The sequence below is a fragment of the Thamnophis elegans genome, chromosome 8 (genome assembly GCF_009769535.1).
Source record: "Thamnophis elegans isolate rThaEle1 chromosome 8, rThaEle1.pri, whole genome shotgun sequence".
Classification (NCBI taxonomy): domain Eukaryota; kingdom Metazoa; phylum Chordata; class Lepidosauria; order Squamata; family Colubridae; genus Thamnophis; species Thamnophis elegans.
Genome location: NC_045548.1, coordinates 26,782,431 through 26,807,407, shown reverse-complemented (window position 1 = coordinate 26,807,407; position 24,977 = coordinate 26,782,431). Strand labels below are relative to the sequence as shown.

Sequence of the window (24,977 nt, the reverse complement as noted above, 5' to 3'; positions counted from 1 at the left end):
CTTCTGCCAACCTAGCAGTTTAAAAGCATGTAAAAATGCAAGTAGAAAAATAGGGACGACCTTTGGTGATAAGGTAAAAGTTCCGTGCGCCTTCAGCATTTAGTCATGCTGGCCACATGACAGAGCTGGCTCTTGCTTTAAAATGGAGATGAGCACCACCCCCTAGAGTGGGAATGACTAGCACATATGTGCGAGGGGAACCTTTATCTTACCCTGAAACAAGGTAATATTGAAGCCCACTAGGTCCCACGGGAAGCTTGTTTGCTGTCGGACTTATTCACAGAAAACCCTGGTTTTCAGTAATCACTTCAAGTGACAACAGAGAAGAGACATATTGTTAGACCTTAATGTGACAATTGAGGCATCATATCACTAAATGATCCTCCATTTTCCTAGCAGTCTATATTACACTATTCCTGCAGCCTCTTTCTAACACTAGAATATTTTTCTCTCTTCAACCATTTGAGTTTCCTTTCAGTACATAAGCTTTATGTAAGTGGGTACAAATAACAGCATATTTTATTACCTCACTCTCTGTCATTATACAACAATTGTTACCTTTTAAAAGTTGATGGCTTGTTGCTTAGTGAATATATTTCTTCTTATCACCGCAACTAGCATTTTTAATAAATGCTCTTTCCCATACTTTACAAAAATAAAACTGATCTGAATTTTAATTTTTATTATAACTAACAATTTAGTTTAGATATTTTTTCATGCTCATATCTCTCTCAACATTCTGAAAAATATGCTGACTCATTCCTGAATCATTAAGTTCCCTTGGAAAACCACACAAATTTTCAATAAATCTAAAGGAACAGTATTACAGAAATGTTTGAGAGACTGCAGAAACTTGCAGTAGTTTTGCAATTCATAATTTCATTTAAAGCCTATGATTTAAATTCAATTCAAAAGTCTATATTAATAATTCTTAATTGGGAGGGACAGGTCTTTAAGCTCTTGTGGAAGGTCAGGAGGATTGAAGCCAACCTCACTTTGGGGTGGGGGGCAAAATGTTCCAAAGGCCAGGCACAACAGCAGAAATGGCTCTTTTCCAGTAGAGATGGCGGGAAGGGCTACAGCTGGGTTTGTCAAAGCCTGATTGGTCCAAAGACTGAGGGAAAATTCTTTAAGTATCCTCCTTTCCCCATTGGCTCCTAGTTTCCTCTCAGTCTTTGGTCCAAGCACTGGCTTTCGCTCCAATCGAGGAAATTGTGCTGTTATTCTAAATTGGTCAAAATTGATTATTTTGATTGATTGGCTTTTCCAAATTGTTGTGCTACTGGCCACAGAGACCATATTTATTGTCTCATGAGTAGGTAGGAGACCACTCTGGCATTTCTCTTCTACCTCTGGGCCTTGAGGAGTTCTGTCTGGTCCCTGGGTGTGTGGGGGTGACAGACTCCATCGGAGCAGCAAAGGTGAATGACTGCAGGCACTTCAATGTGTACGGCAGCTGGAAAATCGCGCCGCAACCCCAACAGTCGCACCACGGCTCCAACAGCTGGGGGCGATAATAGACTCAGTTGAGGGACTGGTTCAGCTTTCCTCAGAATGCCTCGTCAATCTCCAGTTGCTGGCACGCCAAGTTCGCGCAAATTGGTCAGCTTCCATCCTGACCTTGGCCCACTTGCTGGCCAAGATGGTGTCATGCATAGGGATAGTGCCCTGGGCCCGTCTTCAGTCCCGGCCACTGCAGTAGGTGCTCATTCCCTATCACCGACAACGCATGAGCAACTCCTTAAGGACCATCTCCCTGTCACTGGTACAACTATCCCTGTGGTGGTGGCTGTCTCCGACCCTATGGTGCTGGTTGAAATTCTGGGAGCTGGATCGAGTTATGATCACAACGGACACAAGCTTATATGGTTGGCCGGCCCTGATGAACTCCAAGCTGGAGGAGGGTCATTGGACAATCTCAGACCTGCGCCACAACATCAACTGGCTGGAGCTGAAGACAGCTCGCCTGGCCCTCCTTCACTTTAAGGACTCAATTGTCGATTGACATGTGCTCCTCCTGACAGACAATGTAGCCACAAAGGCCCACATAAACCGTCAGGGGGACACACATTCCAAGTGCCCATGACTGGAGGCCCTGAAATTCGGCTCCTGGACAGAGAAGCACCTTACATCAATAACATCAGAGCACATCTCGGGCACAGCCAACCATCAGGCCGACAGGCTGAGCCACGCAACAGTCAACCATGGCGAGTGGCAGCCGCTACCTGAGCTGTTCTGAAGAATCTGCCATCGTTTCAGCACAATGCTGGGGCGCTTTTTCACGACCCCAGCAAACACACAACTGCTGCAGTTCTTCTCCCGCTTTTCGGCCTGGAGCGCAGAAGGGACAGATGCCCTCAGGAGCAGATGGCCGTGATGCCTACTTTATGCTTTCCCCCCTCTCCCACTAATCCCCGGGACCCTGAGGAAAATAGTGGTAGAAAGGGCACACATCATCCTGCTAGTGTCATATTGGCCCAGATGGCCTTGGTTTGTGGACCTTGTCCAACTGACCATATCTCCCCCATGGAGGATTCCGCAGCAGGACATTGCCCTGTGCTAGGGGGTCCTAATCCATCTGGAGCCCCAGTGGCTCCACATGACCGCCTGGCACTTGAAGGATGCAAACCTGTCAGCCAAGGTCATAACAACTATTGAAGCTTCCAGGCGCCCATCAACCACACAAATTTACAATTCCACACGGTCGTCGGTCGTCAAATGGTGCAAGAGGTTCGATATTTCTCCAGCCAAGGCTTCGGTTGCCCAAGTTCTCGAATTTTTACAGAAGGTTTTGGAGGAGGGCCTGTCCCATAGTACCTTTGCCGCCAAGTAGCGGTCCTGTCCTCGGTCCTTGCTGGAGATAACTATGCAAGAGCCGAGTTGGCGCAGTGGTTAGGGTGCAGTACTACAGGCCACTTCAGCTGACTGTTATCTGCAGTTCAGCGGTTCTAATCTCACCGGCTCAAGGTTGACTCAGCCTTCCATCCTTCCGAGGTGGGTGAAATGAGGACCCAGACTGTGGGGGCGATATGCTGACTCTGTAAACCGCTTAGAGAGGGCTGAAAGCCCTATGAAGCGGTATATAAGTCTAACTGCTATTGCTATTGCTATTTCCCTCTATCTCAGCTTCCCCTAGTCAAGAGATTCCTAAAGGGAGCAGCTAACCTCCAACCGCCCCCGGTTCATCGGTTCCCCACATGGGATCTACCCTTAATCCTCAGGGCCCTGACAGGGACTCCATTCAAACCATTAAGAATGGTACACTTGAGATTTCTATCCCTAAAGGTAGCGTTCCTTATCGCCATGACATCTGCTAGGCGGATATCCGAACTGGGAGCTCTGTCATCCAAAGATGACCTCTGCCAATTCCATCAGGATAGGGTGGTTCTTCGTCTGGACCTTCCTCCCGAAGGTCAATTCCCCTTTCCATAGAGCACAGGAGGTCATTCTCCCTAATTTTTGCTCAGATCCCTCTCATGAGAGGGAACACCTTTGGCATCAGCTAGATGTCTGCCGCGCGCTGCACGTTTATCTAAGGCGCACATCGCCCTTTAGTCACTCTGAGGCTCTTTTCATTTCCTTTCAATCCGGTTCTCTGGGGGCCAGGGTCTCCTCTGCCACAATTGGCAGGTGGTTAAGGCAGGCCAATATAGCTGCCTATGAAGCCTCAGGTCAATCTCCTCCTTTGGGGATCATGGCCCACTCCACACGGAGCACCGCCACTATAGCAGCGTGGGCCACCAGAGCCCCATTCGAGGATTTTTGTCGGGCAGCCACCTGGTCATCCTCAACTTCTTTTATCCGGCACTATCGTCTGGATATTTTTGCATTGGCGGAGGCATCCTTTGGATGCAGGGTTCTCCAGCAGGTGACGGCCGCCCCTTCCCCAGGGTCTTAATTTCCCTTCCTGGGACCTAACGTGGGTACATCCCAGCTGTAACCCCTCCCGTCATCTCTACTGGAAAAAGAACGTTGGTCCTTACCTGAACGTGTCTTTTCAGTAGAGTGGCGGGAGGGGCTACATCCCTCCCTACTTCAGCAATATGTAGCTAGTCAGGAGGGGTGGAGGGCGGTCGAGTGGTCTGTTTTTCTGTTGTATCTTACAGTGCTCGTCATTCGACCTTGAGGAAACTGGGAACCAACGGGGAAGGGCGGATACTCAAAGAAATTTCCCTCAGTCTTTGGACCAATCAGGCTTTGACAAACCCAGCTACAGCCCCTCCCGCCATATCTACTGGAAAGACCCATTCACGTAAAGACTAACATTCTTTCTCCTGGACTCTGGCTGATGAGGCCCTCAGCATGCCTCTTCTGTCAGCATGTCTGGGGCAGGCCAATCCCAGGGGGATGAGATGGTCCCTCAAGTAGCTTACTATAGCTTACTATAGAAAATTACAGGGCAGAGAGGAACATAATAAAATGTAAATGCCTATTGCACAATAGTAATTTACACGAAACTGGATAGTAATTTAAAAAATGAGAAAGGAGTTATGCAAATAGATATTCTTAAATAAATCTGCATAGAAATGATGCAAAACTGAATACTTTCTCCTTTGGATTGCAACAGTTATATCACCTGTATACAATATTTCATCTTCATTTCTCTCTATCAAGAGCAGCTATACTGTAGTAAGAAATGCATAGCATACAGTAGTAGCTTAAGAAGTTGCTTATTATTCGCCATATTCTTTGTGATGGGAATTATTTATTGTGTCATGCTATGATAAGCTTAGCTCTTAAAAATAGGTCACTGCAGTCACCTAAAAATTAGGTGACTGCAGTGCAAAACAAGCAGTTAAGTGGAACAATCATTAAGAAATGCAACAATTTGTTGTAACAAACTGAAAAAGCCAGTAGTAAGCTAAGCAAACAGCCAAACAAATATTCAATAAAGGGATACCAATTCTTATTAAAGCTGTGATTGTGATAAGACTGACTTTGAAATCAGCTCAAATTAGAACTCTTGTTCTAAGCATTCTAATTTTCACTGAGTAGTCTCAGTGAAAATAATAGCTATTAATATGCCTTTAGTAGGAAAAGCAATTGATCACTATGCAGGTTATTAGCTTGCTAATAAGTCAAATAAATTCAAGTGTTGGAATTGAATTGACATTCTGTTCCTAGAAGTCATCATTTCAATCCTGAGGGCAATTATTACAATCCCTAAATCAGTATTTGTCTCCTGGGTCTCAACCTCCCATATTACAAACCACTGCCTCTCTATCTTTAATGTGATCTAGTTCTGTGATAGCTTTCACTCATTTCCAATGAGTTTCTAAATCTGTTTTCCAGGCAGTCTTTTATTCTTGTAGCATATAGGGGGGAAAAAATGTAGAAAGCAGTTGATAGAGCACTCTACATGTGTTTATAGGAAGAAGCAGAGGATAAGCGAGATGGGAAACAGAATTACATGCTCTTTTAAAAGGTGAGAATTAATTGAAATGAATAATTTCTAACGTGCATATTCAGTTCATTCTCCAAAATGATTTAATGAGACTAGCAACAATAATTGAACACCAATCCCAGCCTCTATGCATACACATTCAACCTGGAAAGTACTTTGAAAAAGCTATGTTTAATATTCAGAACATCAAATGACAAATAACCATCTATTCCAGCAAAAGTGCTTCTGGGTGTACTGATAATGTTTGTATGTTAATTGCCTTTTTAAGATCACAGCAGTCCATTTAAATACACTTCTAAAAAGTCAAACAGAAACTACTTTTTTAAAAATGCTCTAAAGAACCTGACAGGGTAACTCTTAAAAATACAGAAAACACAATCCAATATTTATTTTGTGTATGTGTGTGTATTTTTAAAATCTTATAATGCAATTAAAAGGCTACAAACAATTTCAAAGCAAATATGGAGGTAACAGTGGTCTAATGATCCAGGTGACCAAAAAAGATTAATTGATGGATGGATGGAAAGCAGGCAGGCAGGGAAGTGATAAAGAACGATTTAACTACCAAACAATTATCTTACATGCTAATAAAATAATGCTTAACGTTTGGCAAGCCACATTTCAACTACGTATGGAATGGCAAAGTCAAGTATATAAACAGGCTCTTACGAGTCAGAAGATCACACTGTTGAAATCTACTGTTTAATGGAAAAAGTAAGCAGTTCCACAAATATTTTGATTCCTGCTTTATTGATTATTTGAAGGTTATTGACTCGTTGTAGACCATTGGTGTAGTGGTTAAGGCATCAGAATAGAAATTGCATATAGGGGGGAAAAAGTTCTAGACTTGCCATAGGCATGAAATCAACTGGTGTCTTTGGGCAGTTATTCACTCAGCTGTAGGCAAACCACATATGAAATCTTGCTAAAAGAACTGCAGGGATTCGTTGAATGAATCACCAAGAGCCAACAGTGACTCAAAGAAACATAAACAAAAGAATCATCCTTAAAAACATGAATGTACCATGCCATCTTATTAGCCTATAGAAGAATACGTTTCATTGCCAAAAATCAACAGATGGAACAGAATACAGCACAGATAAATGGTTCAAAACTGAAAAATAGAGTATTAAGATGGTAAATGGTCTTCTTATTTATTTAGCTTATATGCAGCATATATAATGAGGGTTAGCAGAAATAAAAATTGGAATTAAACTTGTTGGGAGAAATAGGAACTTAAGATATGCTTTTAAAGCTGGAAGAAAGGAAGATTAAGAAATTTTTTGCCAGGAGTGAAACCGCTGCTCAATATTTTTTTAAAAAAACACACCATAAGATTTATATTAATATGGATAATAATATAATGCAAATAGATGGAAAAGACATTGCAGTAGCAATTCATTGGCTCAAAAATGAAGGCATAATGACTCTAACCATGAAATAAACATCTACCACTTATGACAAAAATGACAATAGCTGTAAAATAGACAAAACATTAAGTGCAGAGATGTCACCTTGACAACACAAGTATGTATTGTCAAGGCCATAGTTTCCCAAGTTGTAACATATAGCAGAAGTGTACCATGAAAAAGACTGAACAAAGAAAAACTGATACGGCAGAAAATTGTTGCAAACAGATTATTCATTACCAGATGAAATAAAACTGTTTACTGGAAGCACTGATAATGAATCAACAAAAAAAAGGCCGATAGGAAACAAGATGATTAGATAACTATCACTGATGACTTAAGCAGGAGTTGGTAAGAATTCAAAGATGTTACTGACAGAAAATTGTGACAAATGCCTACTCATCATGATGCAGATATGAACTACAATGACAAATCTATAATAGTTGCTGGATGTAACAGCTACTTTATTTAAAGTGGAAAAAATTAGAATCCCCAGCTCAATCCAATATGAAATATTTTTAAATTTGGCATCCTGAGATAGACAGGTAATCCCAAACATATTAAGGAAGAAACTGTGGATTACTGTTCCAGTAAACAGGCAAGATAACAGAAGTTAAACACTTTCCTTTTTAATATAAACCTCTAAATTGCAGTAAGGTCTCCTCTTTTCTTCCATAAAGGAAGAGGCCTATGTTGCCTACAGTATTGACAAGTGTTCTAGTATTATATTTTTTTAAGAATGCGTTCAGCTTCAGATGTAATAAAATGATGCAGATTTGGTACATTGTGCCATTTCTTTTATATATGTGGAGTTCCTTCAGACTGAGATCCATCAAAATTACTTCCAGGATGAATAGTGGCAGCAAATTTAACAGGAAATGCAGAATTTAAGATCCAGCTATCTGTTAGCACAAAAACAATGACTTGACTTATTTTCTTGAGAAATGTTTTCTGGTAGTACAGGATCAGTGCTTAAAGACAATCTAGAATGGACAGATCAACACAGCCACCCACATAAAAGTGTATAACACTGAAAGTATAATGTCAGATATTTGTGTTCCTTGTTTTCATTGGACAGCTCCCTGCTATTTTGATCATCTCAAATAATATTCTGCTGGACAGCTCCTTAACTTCTGCGACCACAAATTGAGCCACTTGGTGGAAATTGGGCATAGCAACCAGGACAACACAGTAGAACGTTGGTTATAAATTTGGAAGTCTTATGACATTATCATACTATTCTTGGCCTTGGTCTCCATTGATTTTTTTTTTTAAGTAATCCTATTACCTTGTGACAACAAATGCTCTAAATCAAGTATGCATTGATTGTTCCAATCAAGGGCCAATTAATTTAACTAATGGTTCTTACAAGAATTTATTTATTGAAGAATATAATTTCTAGGATATCTTATTTCATAAGCTAAGGAATTCTGAACAGTAATTTTGCTTACAAATAAAATACTCCAGTTCTTTGATCAATTTATTGCCGTTCCATCTCGGACAAGCCTCTTGAAAGGGAATATCCTATTCAAATCTATAGCTAATAGTCCAAATATAGAGTACAAAACAAACTATTGTCAGACATTATTATGTATTTTTTTTAAAAAACTTTATGACTGAGTGAAGCCCATTATACTGCAGCCTTCAATAAGACACAGCTAATGAATACTAATGAGGTGCTATTGTTACCTTTTATTTATAAAGGTATATAAAGGTATATAAAGGAATATAAATGTTATATTTCTAAGTGAAAATCTAAACTACCAAATTATGTAATTACATAAGACTTTATGAAAGAGAATATTTCTCCTTTCTACTCTTGTTTCCACTTTTTTTACGTTTACCCGATTAATCAAGAACCATATTTTTCAGACTATAAGACGCACTCCTCCCCTTCCTTTAGAGGAGATGCACTCCTCCCCTTCCTTTAGAGGAGGAAAACAAAAAAATCTGCCTCTGCCTCCACCTGTGCGCCACTGCCGCAGCCTATTTGCAGCAAACCCCACCCTAGAACAGTTTATCAATCCCCCCTCTCCCCATCGTAATATTCTTTCTATAAGACACAGGACATTTCCACCCACTTTGGGGAGGAATGCGTTTATAGTTTGAAAAATATTGTTATTTAGAGAGGCTCTCTCTCTCTCTCTCTCTCCCTCCCTCCCTCCCTCCCTCCCTCCCTCCCTATCTATCTATCTATCTATCTATCTATCTATCTATCTATCTATCTATCTATCTATCTATCTATCTATCTATCTATCTATCTATATATATATATTATATATATATATATATATATATATTTAAAGGAAATTTCAGTGAAATCACACATCAATTGTATACATCTATCTCACCTAATTTAACATTATGTGCATAAACCTATCTATAGAAGTTCCACTTTTTACATTTTTACCTCTACTTCACAGCCATATTCGGAACCATCCAGAAGGATTACTTTGCACTGCATATTTTTTGGTTTTTTCACAATCTTTAAAGGAGAGGGGGAGAGTTTGCTTGAGGATGATTTTTGGGAGAGTTTGTCGTCTTCAAATTGCTGATATTCCAGCTGCTTTGCCACGGCAGCAGCTACTTCACGTTCTTTGTTGGTGGCCTAGAAACAGGAAAATTAAATTCAAGTTTCAGAATAAAAATGGGCAATCAGAGCAGGCTTTCAGAATCATGTAGCATAACCAGGCATTCCTTTGTAGAAGTCTATTCAGAACCCATTTTAAAATAAGCATATAAATTATATTGGAAAAGAGATAAATCACTTATTTCAGTAATTTGTGAAGCTTTTTGGGTTAATAAAACTGCTACTCTGCTGTTGTGTAGCTTTTTTTAAAAGAGGAAAGTGCTGAAGGAAATTGCAATAGAGTAGGTAGTTTAAAAAGAAAGTCAAATAACCTGAATAGAAAAAGATCCAACACTGCAATGATTGTTAAACATGTTCCTTTTTCTGAAATCCCAGATATTGTAATAGTCCCAAAATACGCTACCATACCAAGCAATTGCTTTTCAGTACCAGCAGTATTTTTTTAATAATGACTTTATATATAGATGGTTTTTCTACCACTAGGTAACAAACTTATTTAAAAGTAGAGGAACTACAGAAATAATTCAGTTAAAACTTTATAAGTTAATTTGTTTTTAATGATAGGAGAATAAATACCTATTTTGGTCTGAAATGACTTCAAACTAGGCCTGCAACCTACACTACTGACTTTCATCACTAATTGTTTCTACAAATGCCTCAGTCATTGTAACATGCTTCCAAGAATTATATTCCTCTGTTAAAATATATTAAAAATAAATAAGAAAACTATTTTTCTATTCTGGAAAACATTTAGGTCAAGCATAAATACCAACTTCATTCATGAGAAAGTAATGGATAGATACTAACTTTTACAAATAGCTAAGCAAGAGGGAAAAAAAGTTCTATAATTTTTTGGGTTACACTACCACAGATTTATCTTACATTTATATCTACTGTGCATCAAAAAGAACAACACCAGAAAGAACAAATCAAGAACTGTTAGAGCAGATACCAAAACTATCCAAGACTTTTTTTATACAGTAAAATATTTTCACATGAAGTTCATCTTCCTACAGAGGCCTGACAATCTTGTTCATGAAGTTTACCCACAACAAAGTTATCACAGAAAGACAACACATTCATTATATATTCATGTTCTTCCAATGATACTGGACCCTTTTTGAAAGATTTGGATGTAATCTGAAGATCTGGCCAAAGGATTAAGAATATCAAACAAACATTTCCTGATTAAAATAATTTGAAGCAACAATGGAAATGTTTATGTCTTGGTGACAATTCCTTCCGTAAATTTTGTGTTCTTAATCCAGAACAATTTTACATATTTTAGCTATACATTTGAACATTTAAAGGCTGTTTTTAACATATCAACTATTAACATTGCAGACAGTAGGATACCAATTGCTGAAAATAAGTGTGTGTGTAGAGAATGTGTGTGTTCAGCAATTAGCATCCTATTGTCTGTGCATGCATGCACACGCACACACACAAAACACACAGTGTATATGCTGGCCTACATTCAACATGAAATGTAGCATGAATGATGTCCCTTTCAAGCAAAAAGACCTTTACTTTCCTCATTCCTGAAACTCTGCATAGGCTCTGCAGGGCACTATGGGAACCCAGATGTGTGAATTTACAGGCCCTCCAAGTAGAATGAAACAGTTGGATATGCCAACATATTTATTCAGCTCATGGAAAGTTTTCATTGCACATTCTTTAGTAAAAAAAACATTTATAAGCAATCCTTTGAATTTAGATGTATATCCTGTCCTTTATTCAGAAGCTCAACGCAGTATATACAGCACATCTCCTGTGAAATGTTTTTGCTGACAGTTTCTGATACTGACACTAGTCACTGTAGTAAACTTCCATGACTGAGGAACTAAGACCTAACCTTAGTCTCATTGGCATTTGTGTTACATCATAAAAAAATAAATTCATACTAATTTCAGCAAATACTTTACTTTAGTCACTCCAGTAAAATGGAATAAAAGATACAAGTAAAATCTAACAGCAAATCTAAATATGTTATATATTGGAGATCCTCTCCTTTTCATAACAGCAATGAACCGAAAAGAGCAATTTTGGAGAACAGACAAACTGGACTCATTACCCCCCAATATGTGTCTGAAATAAATTTAAAACTTTTAACATAATTTGGTTCATTTCTACAACATGCTTTATTGTAATTATATACTTTTAATAAAATAGCCTTAAAAGAAAAAAAAACCCACTGAGCCTGTTTTGTTATAGTTTTCTAGAATCCATTTTGATTTCTGTGAGTGACAATGTGCTACCTCTCTCCCTGCAAAATACTCTCCAAATGAGCTCGAATATCATTTCTATAAAACTGTCATGGAAGGCTACTCCAGCTCAAAACGATGCTGCTGTAATATTTATTATTTATAACAGTTGTTACTATAATAATCCTTATCTCTAACACATTAGGTTAGAGGAAAGACGATTCCCTAAATAACTTGCCTGTTCCTTTTTTACCGGAGTGCTATGGGCTGCAACACTGGAAAACTGTTCTAATGCATTCTGGTGCTCTTCCTTCGCTTGCTGTGACTGCTGTTCTTGGGTTGCTTTTTCTTGTTCACCAGATGTTTCTTTCTGCTCTTGATCCTGATCTTTGGATTCAGAGTCTGAACCAGATTCTGTAGTCATGGTTGATTACCCTACAATAAAAAGGAAGAATTGTGAGATTCAGAATTGCAACAATTGAAAAAGCATATAAGAAAGGTTGATTTACAAAATATGTATATATATTTATACAATATTGTTACAAATATTGCATGCATAATTCACCAAACTAGGATCACTTGCAAGTAAGGAGAAGTGACTCCGTTCCATCTAGTCCTATGTCAACTCTACCCTCCCTTCACATGGAGTCAATCCGAGCAAGAGCAAGGTAATTTATTTTGAATGCAGGATGCTCCTAACTCCAGTTACTGAAAGTACTGACTAGAAATTAATTTTCTAGGGCCTCAATGCTTGTTCAGAATTGCAAAATACGATTTAAAAAAACCCAATAAGATAAACAATAATTCTTCATGATTATCTTTTGACATCTCAGAAAAATCAAATGTCTGGTTCTGCAAAGTATTCCTGCTGTTGGAGAATATATCTCAGACATTTGCCTGAAGAGGGAAATGAGTGAATTGGATAGAGAATCTTCAAATTCTTTTTATTCAGATGTGAGATATGCAGGGAAGTTGTGCTGGCATTAATTTTAAGGCTAGTTCAACAGTCTAAACTAGCCAGGATTTTCCTTTTATACAAGGAGTCATACTAAGGATTGCAAATACAGTCTTGCTTCAGACCTCCTGTCTGAATAAGTGTAGTCTGGAGACAGGCAGGGCAATGCTAAAGCACGCCTTGAGTCTTCAGCTTTCTGTGGCACTCAGCTGTTACACACCCAAGTTTACGGAGCTTTTAGATTAGGCAGGATGCAGTACAAGTTGTAGTACTGGCATGACATGTATGAATCGGAAAATATTTAACTCCAATGAACAACCGTGAGAAAGTGCAGGGTATGCACTTAGGCAAAAGACTAAGTAATAGAACAAGCGCAACAGGATGGGTTGAAATTTGCATAGCTAAATTAAGAGCAAGAGGAAAAAGAGAAATGTGCCATGTGCTGTTAGCCAGCTGCCTGCCATGGACTCTTTGAATACCCAAAGGCCAGTCAGAATTTAGAGAAGGACACATGTGGGTGATAACACTAGAGGCAATGGAATATTTGAGAGGAAGGCTCAGAAGCTGAGGTTCCTTCTGAACGTGCATAATGCATATTGCTAGCTTGACTAAGCAGAACACTTATTGGACTTCTGGAGAAAGAAGAGGACAGCAAGACAATTTCTACACAAAACACCTTTACCAGTGGCTATAATTGTAAATATCCATCATAGGAAAGATGTGAGGGTTGTTTCTATCATGGTGGACCTCAATAATAAGACTACTGGGGCAAGATACTAAAGGTGTCAAAGCAGCTGAAAGACCTATCACACAAGGTTGTTACTGTGGAGAAAAATAAGAGGGAGTCCTAAAAATTCTACTTAATGCTTCTAAACAAGAGTACAATCCAAAACATTTCGTATAAAATCAATACATCATATTTTGTATCAAAGTCTATTCAGAAACAAACAGTAAATAGCTGTGGTTGTGGAAAACATCTGAAGAACTGTTTCAAGACACTTCCTCCTCAATATTATAGTCATCTGAGTCATCTGGGATGCTTGGCATAGCTGCTATGAGCCAAGGTGGCGCAGTGGTTAAATGCAGCACTGCAGGCTACTGCTAGATCAGCAGGTCAGCGGTTCAAATCTCACTGGCTCAGGGTTGACTCAGCCTTCCATCCTTCCGAGGTGGGTAAAATGAGGACCCAGATTGTTGGGGGCAATATGCTGACTCTCTGTAAACCGCTTAGAGAGGCCTGAAAGGCCTATGAAGCGGTATATAAGTCTACTGCTATTGCTTTGAAGACTCTCCCACATAGTCCGTGCCTAAGTTTACATGGACATGGAAAAGTTTAATAAGTAGTTACTGTGCATGTGCTTGTGGAAATACTATAATCTAGAAAAGTTTTCAAAGTAACGGTGAAAGCTGACTCAACACTTTGAAAGGATAATTGATGAAGTGCAGTTGGACAGGAGTGTACAAAACAATTAGAACAGCAGTTCTTCTGTGCTAGAACATTTTGAAAGTAATGATTAGAATTAATGTATTTTTTTTTGGCCAGGGTGCCTTCCCAGAAGGAAATTGAAAAGGATCTGTAAGAGACCTAAGATACAAAGCGATCTACTAATCTTTTTCCTTATGTTCCTTTCAATGAAAATATCTTTGCCTCCAGGGGAAATGATTGTTACACTGAATTCAATGAACGCTGGGGCAAAGATTTCTACATACGGACAGCAAAAATTATTTACATGACAGCTGAAAAGAATTTAGATTTTTCTAGATTTCTTTGCTGCTGCCTAGTGGCTATCCAGATGTTTTCCAATCCAGGTGGCCTGGACCTCATAGTTTCCATCACCAAAACACCTAGAATTGTTTTGATGAGAGCAGTAAACATTAAACTTTCAAATTTTGTTTTACTGAACTGCAGTTAAGTTGAAACAACTGGATGCCATTTGGGGCTCGCAGTATTTTATTTCAAGCTCTAAACCAACCAGCCAACCAACGGAATGCTCCTTTTTGTGCACAACCTTTCCTTGGAAAACTTTGCATATCTTTGCATATCATAGTTAAAAATCATTTGGTCTTTTCAACTTTACCATGAACACATGAATTCATCTATAGATGTTTCTGGGTAACACAGAAATGTAAATAATGAAATGCGCACAGACAACAGCATTGACAACAGACTGCCTAACACTGCAATATATTCTTTCTTACATCACGATATTAACATGCACAATAATAAAACCACATTTAAAAATTATTTTAGGCAATTAATTTTGGCAAACAAATGCAAAGGATATGTTTCAGCAGTTAATAAAAACACAGAAAAATTAAAACTATTCTTCAAAGCTGAAAGGTCATAAATATTTCATTTGGCATATTTTGGCTACTGCAACTGACAGGATGAGGTCAAACTGCAGACACATTTCTTGCAAACATTACAGCAGAGTTTGATATAAGACGGAAATCTGTATCTGCTTTTATTTGGTCTGTATTTTATTTTTCCTTTTAATTATAAGTTGTCCAAGTCCTTATTTTCTTCCTAGCCAAGAACAAATTAACCACTTATTTTCTATCTCTTCTCCATTTATCTTTTAAATCCATCACTATATCTCAATTTACCATTTCCACAAGCATCAAAGTTCTTCAGGAATATGGCAACCTGTGCCCTATTATTTCACATTGCCTTCGTTCCTTTTATAACACAGACAGAAAGTTAGAGATCAAAGTAGAACTATTAAATCAGTACATCAACCCACGTACCAGGGTATGAACATATTAATTATAAAAATTAAAAATATAGAATTTGGATGGTCTTCTGAACGGACGTTATTCCTTAATTTCTGAAGGGCAATTCATAAATCAGGCAAATGGATTCCCTAACTGAAAAACATTAATTCCTCATCTGTCCCCATAGAGCACACACCTGTTAAGATATCTATGCAAATAGATGGTGCATAGTAACATTATGCACAATGCCAATACAGAGATTGAATTCATAGACATAAGGAAAATGGTATGTAACAAAAGTATCCGTTTGCTAAAGGAAAAGCTGACTACATTTTCCAGCATTTTTGTTCTTATTTTACTACAGCATTTGGGAGATTCCAAATTTTATAGCCCATATAATGTAACAGCTCAATACAGTGTAATGTAATACACAACACAGTATGTTGCTTTATTCTGGTTGAATAGTATAGATATCAGTAATTCCTTTTTTTAAAAATTAAGTTTTGTGGGGTTTTTTGAGAGAAAAAAGTAATGTGTAATATAAAATTCTATTTTAACGTACCAAATGCCATTGTCAGCATGTTGTTAAAATTAGAAGTCACCAAGAGACATTTTACCAAATAACAATTAAATAGCATGCACGAGAATGACATTTTTGCTTTTATATGACCAACTACCGCACATACAACTGAAACAGTGTATTTTATATTTTGTACTAGATTTGATAATATATTGCATAAGTCCGCCTTTTGATAGCACTACGAAACTACTCCCATCTTTTGTGGATTTCAAAAGCTCTTAAGACATAATGAGACCTCAGATGCAGAATTGTTAGGTCTATAATTTATTAATATGATAAGAGTAAACCCATGTTCATTAGAAAACACTATATACTAAGAGCTACACAATCCAGTGGCTTCTACTACAAATAAGTACATTAATAAGGATTACTCAGACACTTCTGGTAATATGCATGCATAGACATTAATAATTTAGTCAAGACGCAAAATATATTTTCAACATGAGAAAAAGCAATAACTTGAAAAATTAATATCAGTGTTGTCTCTGTAAATAAATGCATATACTGTAAATAAATGCATATAAAATAAAAATATAACAGCCATACGCATGAGCAGAGCCTCTAACACCATACTGGGTTTATTCTACAGTTTCACTTTCTACTGTTATTACTGCCTCTTAATGAAAAAGAGAGTACAACAGTGTTTTCTTTGTTTTTCCTTTTCTGCTTGCAAGCTTAAGTTATGCTGGTTATATACTGCTACAATATTCTCTAGAACAATAGAACTACAGATAATAGTGAGGACATTCATGCTAAAAAGTTTACTGAGCCGATGTTACATATAAGCAGGATGACTACCACTAGCATTTTATTATATAATCTAAAGTTTTACTGATATTGAGAGTATGAGAAAATATTCTTACCACACCAAGTATTTCAGTAAATTATTACAAAATAAATATATTATGGAGTAGAAAAAGTTCTAATGAATACATCCAAAGTTTGAAATTCAGATATTAGACAATGTCAAAATTCTAATTTAAAATATCATTCTTGATTAACTAGCACTAAATCATTCATTTGTTGCATACTTTTTAAAGTACTATACTGTATATAGTGGCCTAAATTGGTTTTCCTGTGAGCTGCTTGGAGACTCCATTCACGGGTTACAACTTCTTCCTATCAGCCCAGAGACTGAGTTTGAATTGTTTGGACACACCTCCTTGGCTTGACTTGATCCAGTTCTTAACTCAATCTAAGCCCAAAGAGACACATCTTCTATTCACTCTCTAGGTTAATAGACAGATTTTTGGGGAAAAATCCACCCTGAAGTGTTCAACAACCAGGAGCACAACTGCAACATCAGACAACTCATAAGGACTCCCGAAAACATCATCAGAGCTTCTAAATGGTCGCCACATAGCTGGCGGCCATTCTGCAGTAAGGCTTGGTCAGGCAACCATCCTCACCGCTCACAGAAGGCTGTCGAGCTAATTGATTTGCTTCCCCAGCTGCGCCGCTCACAATTTGAGTGCAAGCAGTGGCTTCGCTTAATTACCGGCATAACAAGGCAGAAGGGATTCTTTCAGGTTCCTGATATGCCGGAACATCTTCCCACTGTTTGAGAGTGTTTTCCTTGCGGAGCTTCAACATTGCTGCCGCAGCAAGGCAAAAAGACTTCCTTCAGAGCTCTGATTTATGAGGCATCTTGGACAGTCATTTTTGAGGGGCAAAGATACCTTCTTAATTCAGTATGGAACGCCTGAGATTTTTACCATAATATCTTGAAGGCCGGACACCCCGCCCCACCTGGACCTAGAGAAAGGGAACAAGGACAAGATAGACAGCAAACTACACAATTATCAACAAAGATGGATCATCGTTCTCTCTCAGAAGCAAAAGGAGTCAAGGAACAAAGACAAACCCATGTGATTACCAGACGAATGGACCAACAATTAAAAAAGCAACAATTACAACAAACACCTGTTACCGGTCAAGATGCTACAGTTACCAGCTTAGAAGCAGTGGGAGGAGCCAGACCAAAGGTTAAATTCCAGGATGTTTAGATGGCTCTAAAAAAGCTTTAGGGAGCCAAAGATGACAACTAAGTTTCTAACATGGAACGTCAATGGATTAAACTCTCCACAGAAAAGAAAGAAAATATATCACTATCTTAAACAGTTCAAGAATGATATAATTTGTTTGCAAGAAACTCACATTAGATCAACTGATCAAAAATATCTGATTAATACAAGATTTGGACATTTTATAGCTTCTGCTACAGAGAAGAAAAATGGTATAGTTATATACTTAAGGAAGGATATGAAAACTGAATTAATCGAAGCAGATCCCCACGGAAGATACATTGCAATAGACTTGGTATTAGAAGGGAAAAGGACATTGCTACTGGGAATATATGCTCCCAATCAACAATAAGATGGATTTTATAGAAAGCTTCATGCCAAATTAGTATAGTGGGATTATAGGTCCTGCATACTATTGGGTGACTGGAACGGTGTTATGGACACTAAGAAAGATAAGAAGCCTTCTCGCCCAAATACTCAAATGCGAGCGAAACTACCCAAGTCCTTTTTTGATATGATGGATGATTTCGAACTGAGAGATATTTGGCGAGAAAGAAATGCTATTACATAGCCGATATCCTATTGTATTAAGTAGTAATTACATCAGTTCCTCTTGTCATCAACACCCAGAAAGATAAAAACCCATTATTAGCTCTTCTGGTCTCCATACACCTCTTTCTTCTACCTCTTTCCTACCTCCTTTCTTCCCTCCATCATCCTTTTCTACTCTACTTCCCCTTCCTTTCTCCTTCTCCTCTCTCTTCATTCCACTCCTCCTTATCCTCCTCATCTTCCCCCCTTACCCTCTCTCCTAGCCCTCTCTTCCTATCTTTCTTCTCTCCTCTGCTTCCCACTCTTCCTCTTATTGGTGTATTTCAGCTTCTGAGCAAATTCCATTCTATGTTGATGGTATTTATGCTTCCATATCAATATACTTAACATATCTTAGTTTTAAAGAAAAAATAAGAGAAGACAGTATACATGTGCAATCATATTACATTAAAATCTAACACCCGTCGTCAAGCCTAATATTCATTCCTCCCTCCCACCCCCGGCCTTCCCTCCCCCGATTTCCCAGAACCCATACACGGTATAAATCTTTAACAAAAACAGTCTAAAATATATTGGAAAAAAGAATATAAAATTGATAATATCTTTACATTCAACTTAGCTCCTCCTTGCTAGGCTAACTTTAAACAATTTATATCATTCCTGATCTTAATCATAAGCTATCTGGAATTTCTTAGTCCCATATTTATTTTGTACATAATCGATCCATTTTTTCAAGTCTCGTTTATATCTCTCGTTTGAGTGGTCCTTAAGTTATGCAGATATTTTAGCCATCTCATCTAAATTTGTGACTTTCAATGTCCATTCTTGAATTGTAGGCAAATCTTCCTTCTTCCAATATTGCGCCACCAACAATCTAGCTGCAGTTATTAAGTGCAAAATCAAATTAATCTCTACAGCTGTACAATCAGTAATTATACCTAACAAAAATAACGGAGGGGTAAACTTTATCCTTTTTTTAAGAACATTTTGCATAATCCACCATATTTTTATGCAAAATGCCTTAACCTTTTTGCAAGTCCACCATATATGAAAATATGTAGTGTCGAGAGAATCACATCTCCAGCATTTGGGTTGTAAGTTCGGATACATAAAAGCCAACTTTTTAGGATCTAAATGCCATCTATAAAACATCTTATAAAAGTTTTCTCTCAAGTTTTGGGCCTGTGTAAATTTTACATTTCTTACCCAGATCCTTTCCCATGTATCCAACATTATTGGTTCTTCAATATTTTGAGCCTACTTTATCATACAGTCTTTAACTAATTCTGTTTCAGAATCCATCTGTATTAATACATTGTATAGTCTCTTTATATGCATTAAGCTTTGATCTCTTGTTTGTTTAAATAAATTATCCTCGACTTGCATAAAACCAATTTTTTGATCTGTTTTCCACCTGGCCTGTCTGTCCATACGTTGAATGCGCTGTAATGTGAGGAGGAACTGGTCTGGCCTGTTGTTCGTAAGTCATCTTGATACTCACCCTCAGCCAGCGTCCTATGGTGGAAGACGTGACCTTCTTGCCCATGGATGCGGGTTGAAAGGACACTAAGAACGCTTCTGATTTGTGAAATGGAGCAGTCCGTTTCATATGAATACGCACCGCCCGGTGAACATCCAGCTTATGCCACACGATCTGTCTCTGATGTCTGGAACCCGGGCAAAAGTCCGGGAGTATCACCTCCTGCACTCTATGAAAAACAGTGTTGATCTTTGGCACAAAGGCAGGGTCCAGTCTAATGATGACTGTTGGAGTGAACGATGCAAAGGTCGCCTCTAACCGAGAGGGCGGCCAACTCCAATATCCTGCATGCTGAGGTGATGGCAATGAGAAAGGCTGTCTTTAGAGTCAGGTGGCGCAGGCTAACAGTCTGAAGTGGCTCGAAGGGAGCAGCGGAGAGCGACTGAAGAACGATAGACAACTCCCAGGTTGGGTATCTGTGGACTGTGGGCGGATAGAGGTTGGTAGTCCCTTTGAGGAAACTACGAACCTGCGGATGTCTGGAAAGTGGTAACTGAGAGTCTGTGGACAGGATGGTGCTCAGGGTGGCCATTTGCCGCCTGAGAGTGTTAGCCTGACAGCCCGGAGCTCTAGCCAATTTATGTTGTGGGCGAACTCCGCCTGCAACCATCTGCCCTGGACCACCTGAGTCTGTAGGTGAGCGCCCCAACCAAAGAGGCTGGCGTCTGTTGTTATGACCAGGTGCTCTGGTTTCCTGAAGTAGCAGCCCTTCAAAAGGGCGTCCATCTGTGACTACCTGAGAGAGCAGAGTACCTTCGGAGGGAGGCGAACCATCCTTCTGGAGCTGCTGGCCTTGCATCTCTGGAGCGGGAGCAAGAACCACTGGAGCTCTCGCGCATGCAGTCATGCCCACAGAACCACCGAAATACACCACACCAGTTTCCCCAGCAACTGGGAGAGGGAGACGACCGACGCTGACCCGATGGAGCGGATGGTCTCACCAGAGATCTGATGCTGTCCACTCTCTGCTGCGTAAGGAAGACTTTGCAGTCCCAGGAGTCGATCACCATGCCGAGATGTTGAATTCTGCAGGTCGGGGTCAGATGGCTCTTGGTGAGGTTGACCGAGAATCCGTGGTGCTGCAGGACAGCAATGGCGGCTAATAGTTTGGTAAAAGTTCGCGGGGCCGACAAAAGCCCGAAGGGGAGGGCTCTGTATTGGAAGTGGTGATTGGCGAACTGGAACCTCAGGAACTTGCGATGTGCCGGATGGATCGGAACATGCAGGTACACCTCCTTCAGGTCGATCGAGGTGAGAAGATCACCCTGCCTGACACAGCCCAGAATGGTCTGAAGGGACTGCATCTTGAAGCGCTTGTACGCCAGATGTTTGTTGAGTTTCTTGAGGTCCAGTATCGCCCTCCCCCCTCCCTGATGACTTGGGGACCAGGAACAGGATAGAATAGAACCCTTCGCCCTCCTGGCCCCTGGGAACCTCCTCTATGGCCGCTATCTGTAACAGGTGATCTATCTCCACCCTCATGAGCTGGAGCTTGTGGCCGGATCTGGGGATGGGACAACAAACAATGGTCCTCGGGGGAAAGGACAGGAACTCCAGGGTCAACCCATGATGGACTGTATTCAGAATCCAAGTGTCCGTTGTGGTCTCCTCCCATTGTGCGGCATAAAGTTGGAGTCGGCCGCCTATGGGAGGAGGATCTGCTGGTTTAGGCAGGCTGCGCGGCAACTTTAGGAGGCCAGAAAAGCGTGCCAAAACGCGATTCCAAGATGGCGGCCATTGCGTGCGCATGCACCTGGAGCAACACCGGGGCTTTGCCTAATGCTCCTTGCGACGGGGATTCTATCCTACCTGACCCCTCGCCCTTGCTAGCAGCCGCTAAGCGAGACCCCGGTGTGCGAAGCTGCAAGAGAGGTTGCAGGCCAGCAGCGCTCCAGGGAGCCTGCCCGCGAGATCTGGACTTGAGGTAAATTAAAAACGGAGCCAAATTAAAAAGAAAATACAACTAACAACTCTAGCTAAAGGAAAACACTCAAAATAAAAGTTTTAAAAAGGAACTACACTGAACTAGCATAGGAATAAGGGTCCAGCTTGCTGCACAAGGCCTGGAACCCCAAGGAAAACATCCTGTAGGGCGACTGAGTTTTTTGAAACTGAGCCTCTGAGGCAAGCAAGAGGCGGAGCTACAATAATCTTAAACTCAGTCCTTGGGCAGCAAGCTGAAGTTAACCCGTGCTTGGACACTCTAAGCAGCGCCTAGGAGAAAACGGCATTTTTAGAACAAAGCAGTTGCCATAAAGGTATGTTCCTTTTTTGTTCAAATTCAAGAACCCACTGATAATTTTTCCCCCTGAATGTAAAGTTCTTGAAAGGTTTTCTGCTGGTGCTATGAAATGCACCAAAAATAACAATAACACTAAAATACAGAAGTATAAGTACACTTTCTTTTGATCTTTGTTGACAAGCAGAGGAAAATCACTTTGTATTAAAATCAGTTGGTAAAATCAGCCTTTGGTATTACTTATTTAAGGGGAAGCCTTTTCTACTGTATCATTATTATGTACTATGTTAATCTTTTGCAAAAATACAAAAAACAAATGAAGCCATTTGCTTGCTTTGCAGTCAGAATTCAAGAGTCTACCCTAAGTTCACTAATCAGATATAAAATAATCAAAATGAGGAATCCATATCAGACATTATTTCAAAGGGAGAGCTGAGTCAGGACATTGCATACACTTAGCAAACTGTAAATCCATGTTTCTTTATAGAAGGGGCCCCAAATTAATTAAATCAAACCCTTTCATATTATTTTAACAGTGTCTCAGCCTTTTAAAGCAGAGCACAGATACAGCATACCATCTCAGACTATATACTGTAACCTGCCATCAAGAGAAGAAACAGCTTTTTGGTCCTTAAATCCTGTCCTGTTTAGGTACCTTCAGAAGTACCATTTCCTTCTAAAAATTCCAACCACATTCTAAAATTAGAACAATTGCAAACACAGTTTCTACAATGACACAATTATTTTCTTGGTTAACACACAATTATCATTTTTGTTATTCGGCACATTTGTTTCTATCTTATTATATTATTGAAAAACACAGAACTTTAAAAAATGTTGATGGAAGAAGATAGTTTTTCTTTATACTCACTGAACAAGTGCAATCAAGGGCAAAGCTGAGGAAGAGAACTACACTTCTAATAGTAACTGCATTGCAATCAGAAGTCAGATATTTTTAAAGTTGTAGATCTTGGCAAATACGTTTCTAATATGGTACTCTTTTTCCTTGGGCAATGGTATGAGAGAAGTACCAACCGTATTTCAGATTATAAACTGATTTGCAAATTGATTGTAATATACTGCACAAATATTTTTATAGCAAAGAACTAAAGCCGAAAGAATCCTGTAACACCTAAAAACTCACATATTCACAATGAGATTAGCTTGGATGGATTAGAGTCCATCAACCTGTGGCCCCAACTCTGTGGAACACTCTACCACAAGGGTGGGATCTATGCTCACCTTTTTGGCCTACTGGAAGGGGAGTAAAGTTTGGCTCTGCCCCATAGATTGGGGCCCCGAGGGGAGTGCTAATCACTAAAGGTGGTTGACAAGGTAAGAAGACTTCATCTCTGTGCTGTCCATCTCCTGGCTCTGGATTTTTTTCCCCATAGTTTTAAATTGCATATTTTTGTATTTTTTAATTTACATAGTTTAAACATTTTAATTACTTTTTAGTTATCTTTTTATGATATATAAGGCATACAGAATTGCCCTATTAGAGAAATGGGTGGCATATAAATTTAATAAATGAACCTGTGAAAGAAATTTACTCTGAATGAATTCAAGTGAGGAGTAGATTGAGGTCAGAGAGAAGCCAAATGGAAGAAGTGTAACATGTGAAAATGAAATTCAACCTTACCGCTTACAGTCTACATTTAAATGCTGCTTACTTAAAGAAAAAAACCCCATTATTGATAATAGCCCATAGTTAATTTTCAAGTTCTTAAGCATTTACTTCAGTAACACATTTCTCATTTTTAGTGATTGCATCTTAAGCATTGATTATATCTTAAGAATCATAACATATTTTAAAGGAGGTAATTAAAATTTAGCTACAGTAATTTACTGTAGCTAAAACACTACTGTAAGTTGTCTGGAGATTATCCCACAGGAGCTTGGCAAATACCTAAGCATTCCTTCTGGTTGAAATGCAAAATGATATACATCAGAGTATGGTGGAATATAAATTGTGTAATTTCTTCCTCAAGAAAATTTGCACCTCTTCCTAGTTTTCCATCTAAGTATTCATAAGGCCTAGCTCGTTTTAGCTGGTGGGACTGAAGCCAGCTACTTGCTGCCACCTACTGAAGCACAATGCAAATAAATGAAATTATTCCAGAGATGTGCATAAAATAATGCAATATATAGGAGTTATATTTTGCACGTTAGTGTGCTATCTTAAGTAAAAAGGTAAGTCATTTCTGTTATAAACAAATATATTCATATTTTTGATCTATTCTATACAAATTTAACATCTGGCATTCGAAAGTGTTTGAAGCACACATGTTATACATTACACTTTACTGCCAACATAAACTGCTTCTTGGGACCTATGGCAAATATCTGTCATTAATTCACCCTTTCAACTAATTTCCCTTAATCCCAGCAGGGTTTCCCAACTCTATTATTAAACTTTGCAGCTGGTGCCAGATTGAATCAGAAAGAATAATTTGTTTAATATTCTCTTCGTGAGTCCATAGGTGATTCTAAAAAACTTTTCAAGTATCAATGGTTTAGTATTTCTGTTATAGCCAATTAACGTTATACATAAATGTTATCCCATTCCGAATCTATACAGTATATGTTGATTTACTTATATTCTGACAGTATAGGCTCCCAGACAACCTTTTAGAAATATTTTTTGTTTCATATGTAAGATTACTCATATAGGCGGAGCTGAAAAACTTCAATGGATAAATGAAACTATTTAAGAAGAGTTCCTGCACACACAAATAATCCCTTCATTTCCAATAGAATATAAT

At 38.9% G+C, this 24,977-nt stretch overlaps 1 protein-coding gene across 1 annotated transcript in view; it reads right to left on the bottom strand.

Annotated features, from left to right (window-relative positions):
* EPB41L3 (erythrocyte membrane protein band 4.1 like 3) overlaps positions 1–24,977 on the bottom strand; it is a 95,354-nt gene that overhangs the window by 54,217 nt on the left and 16,160 nt on the right. The window contains exons 2-3 of the mRNA XM_032223316.1: positions 11,846–12,042; positions 9,224–9,421 (exon numbers count right to left, since the gene is read on the bottom strand). Of these exons, the coding sequence (XP_032079207.1) occupies positions 9,224–9,421; positions 11,846–12,031 (384 nt within the window). The 5' untranslated portion in view covers positions 12,032–12,042. The remainder of the gene's footprint in view (positions 1–9,223; positions 9,422–11,845; positions 12,043–24,977) is intronic.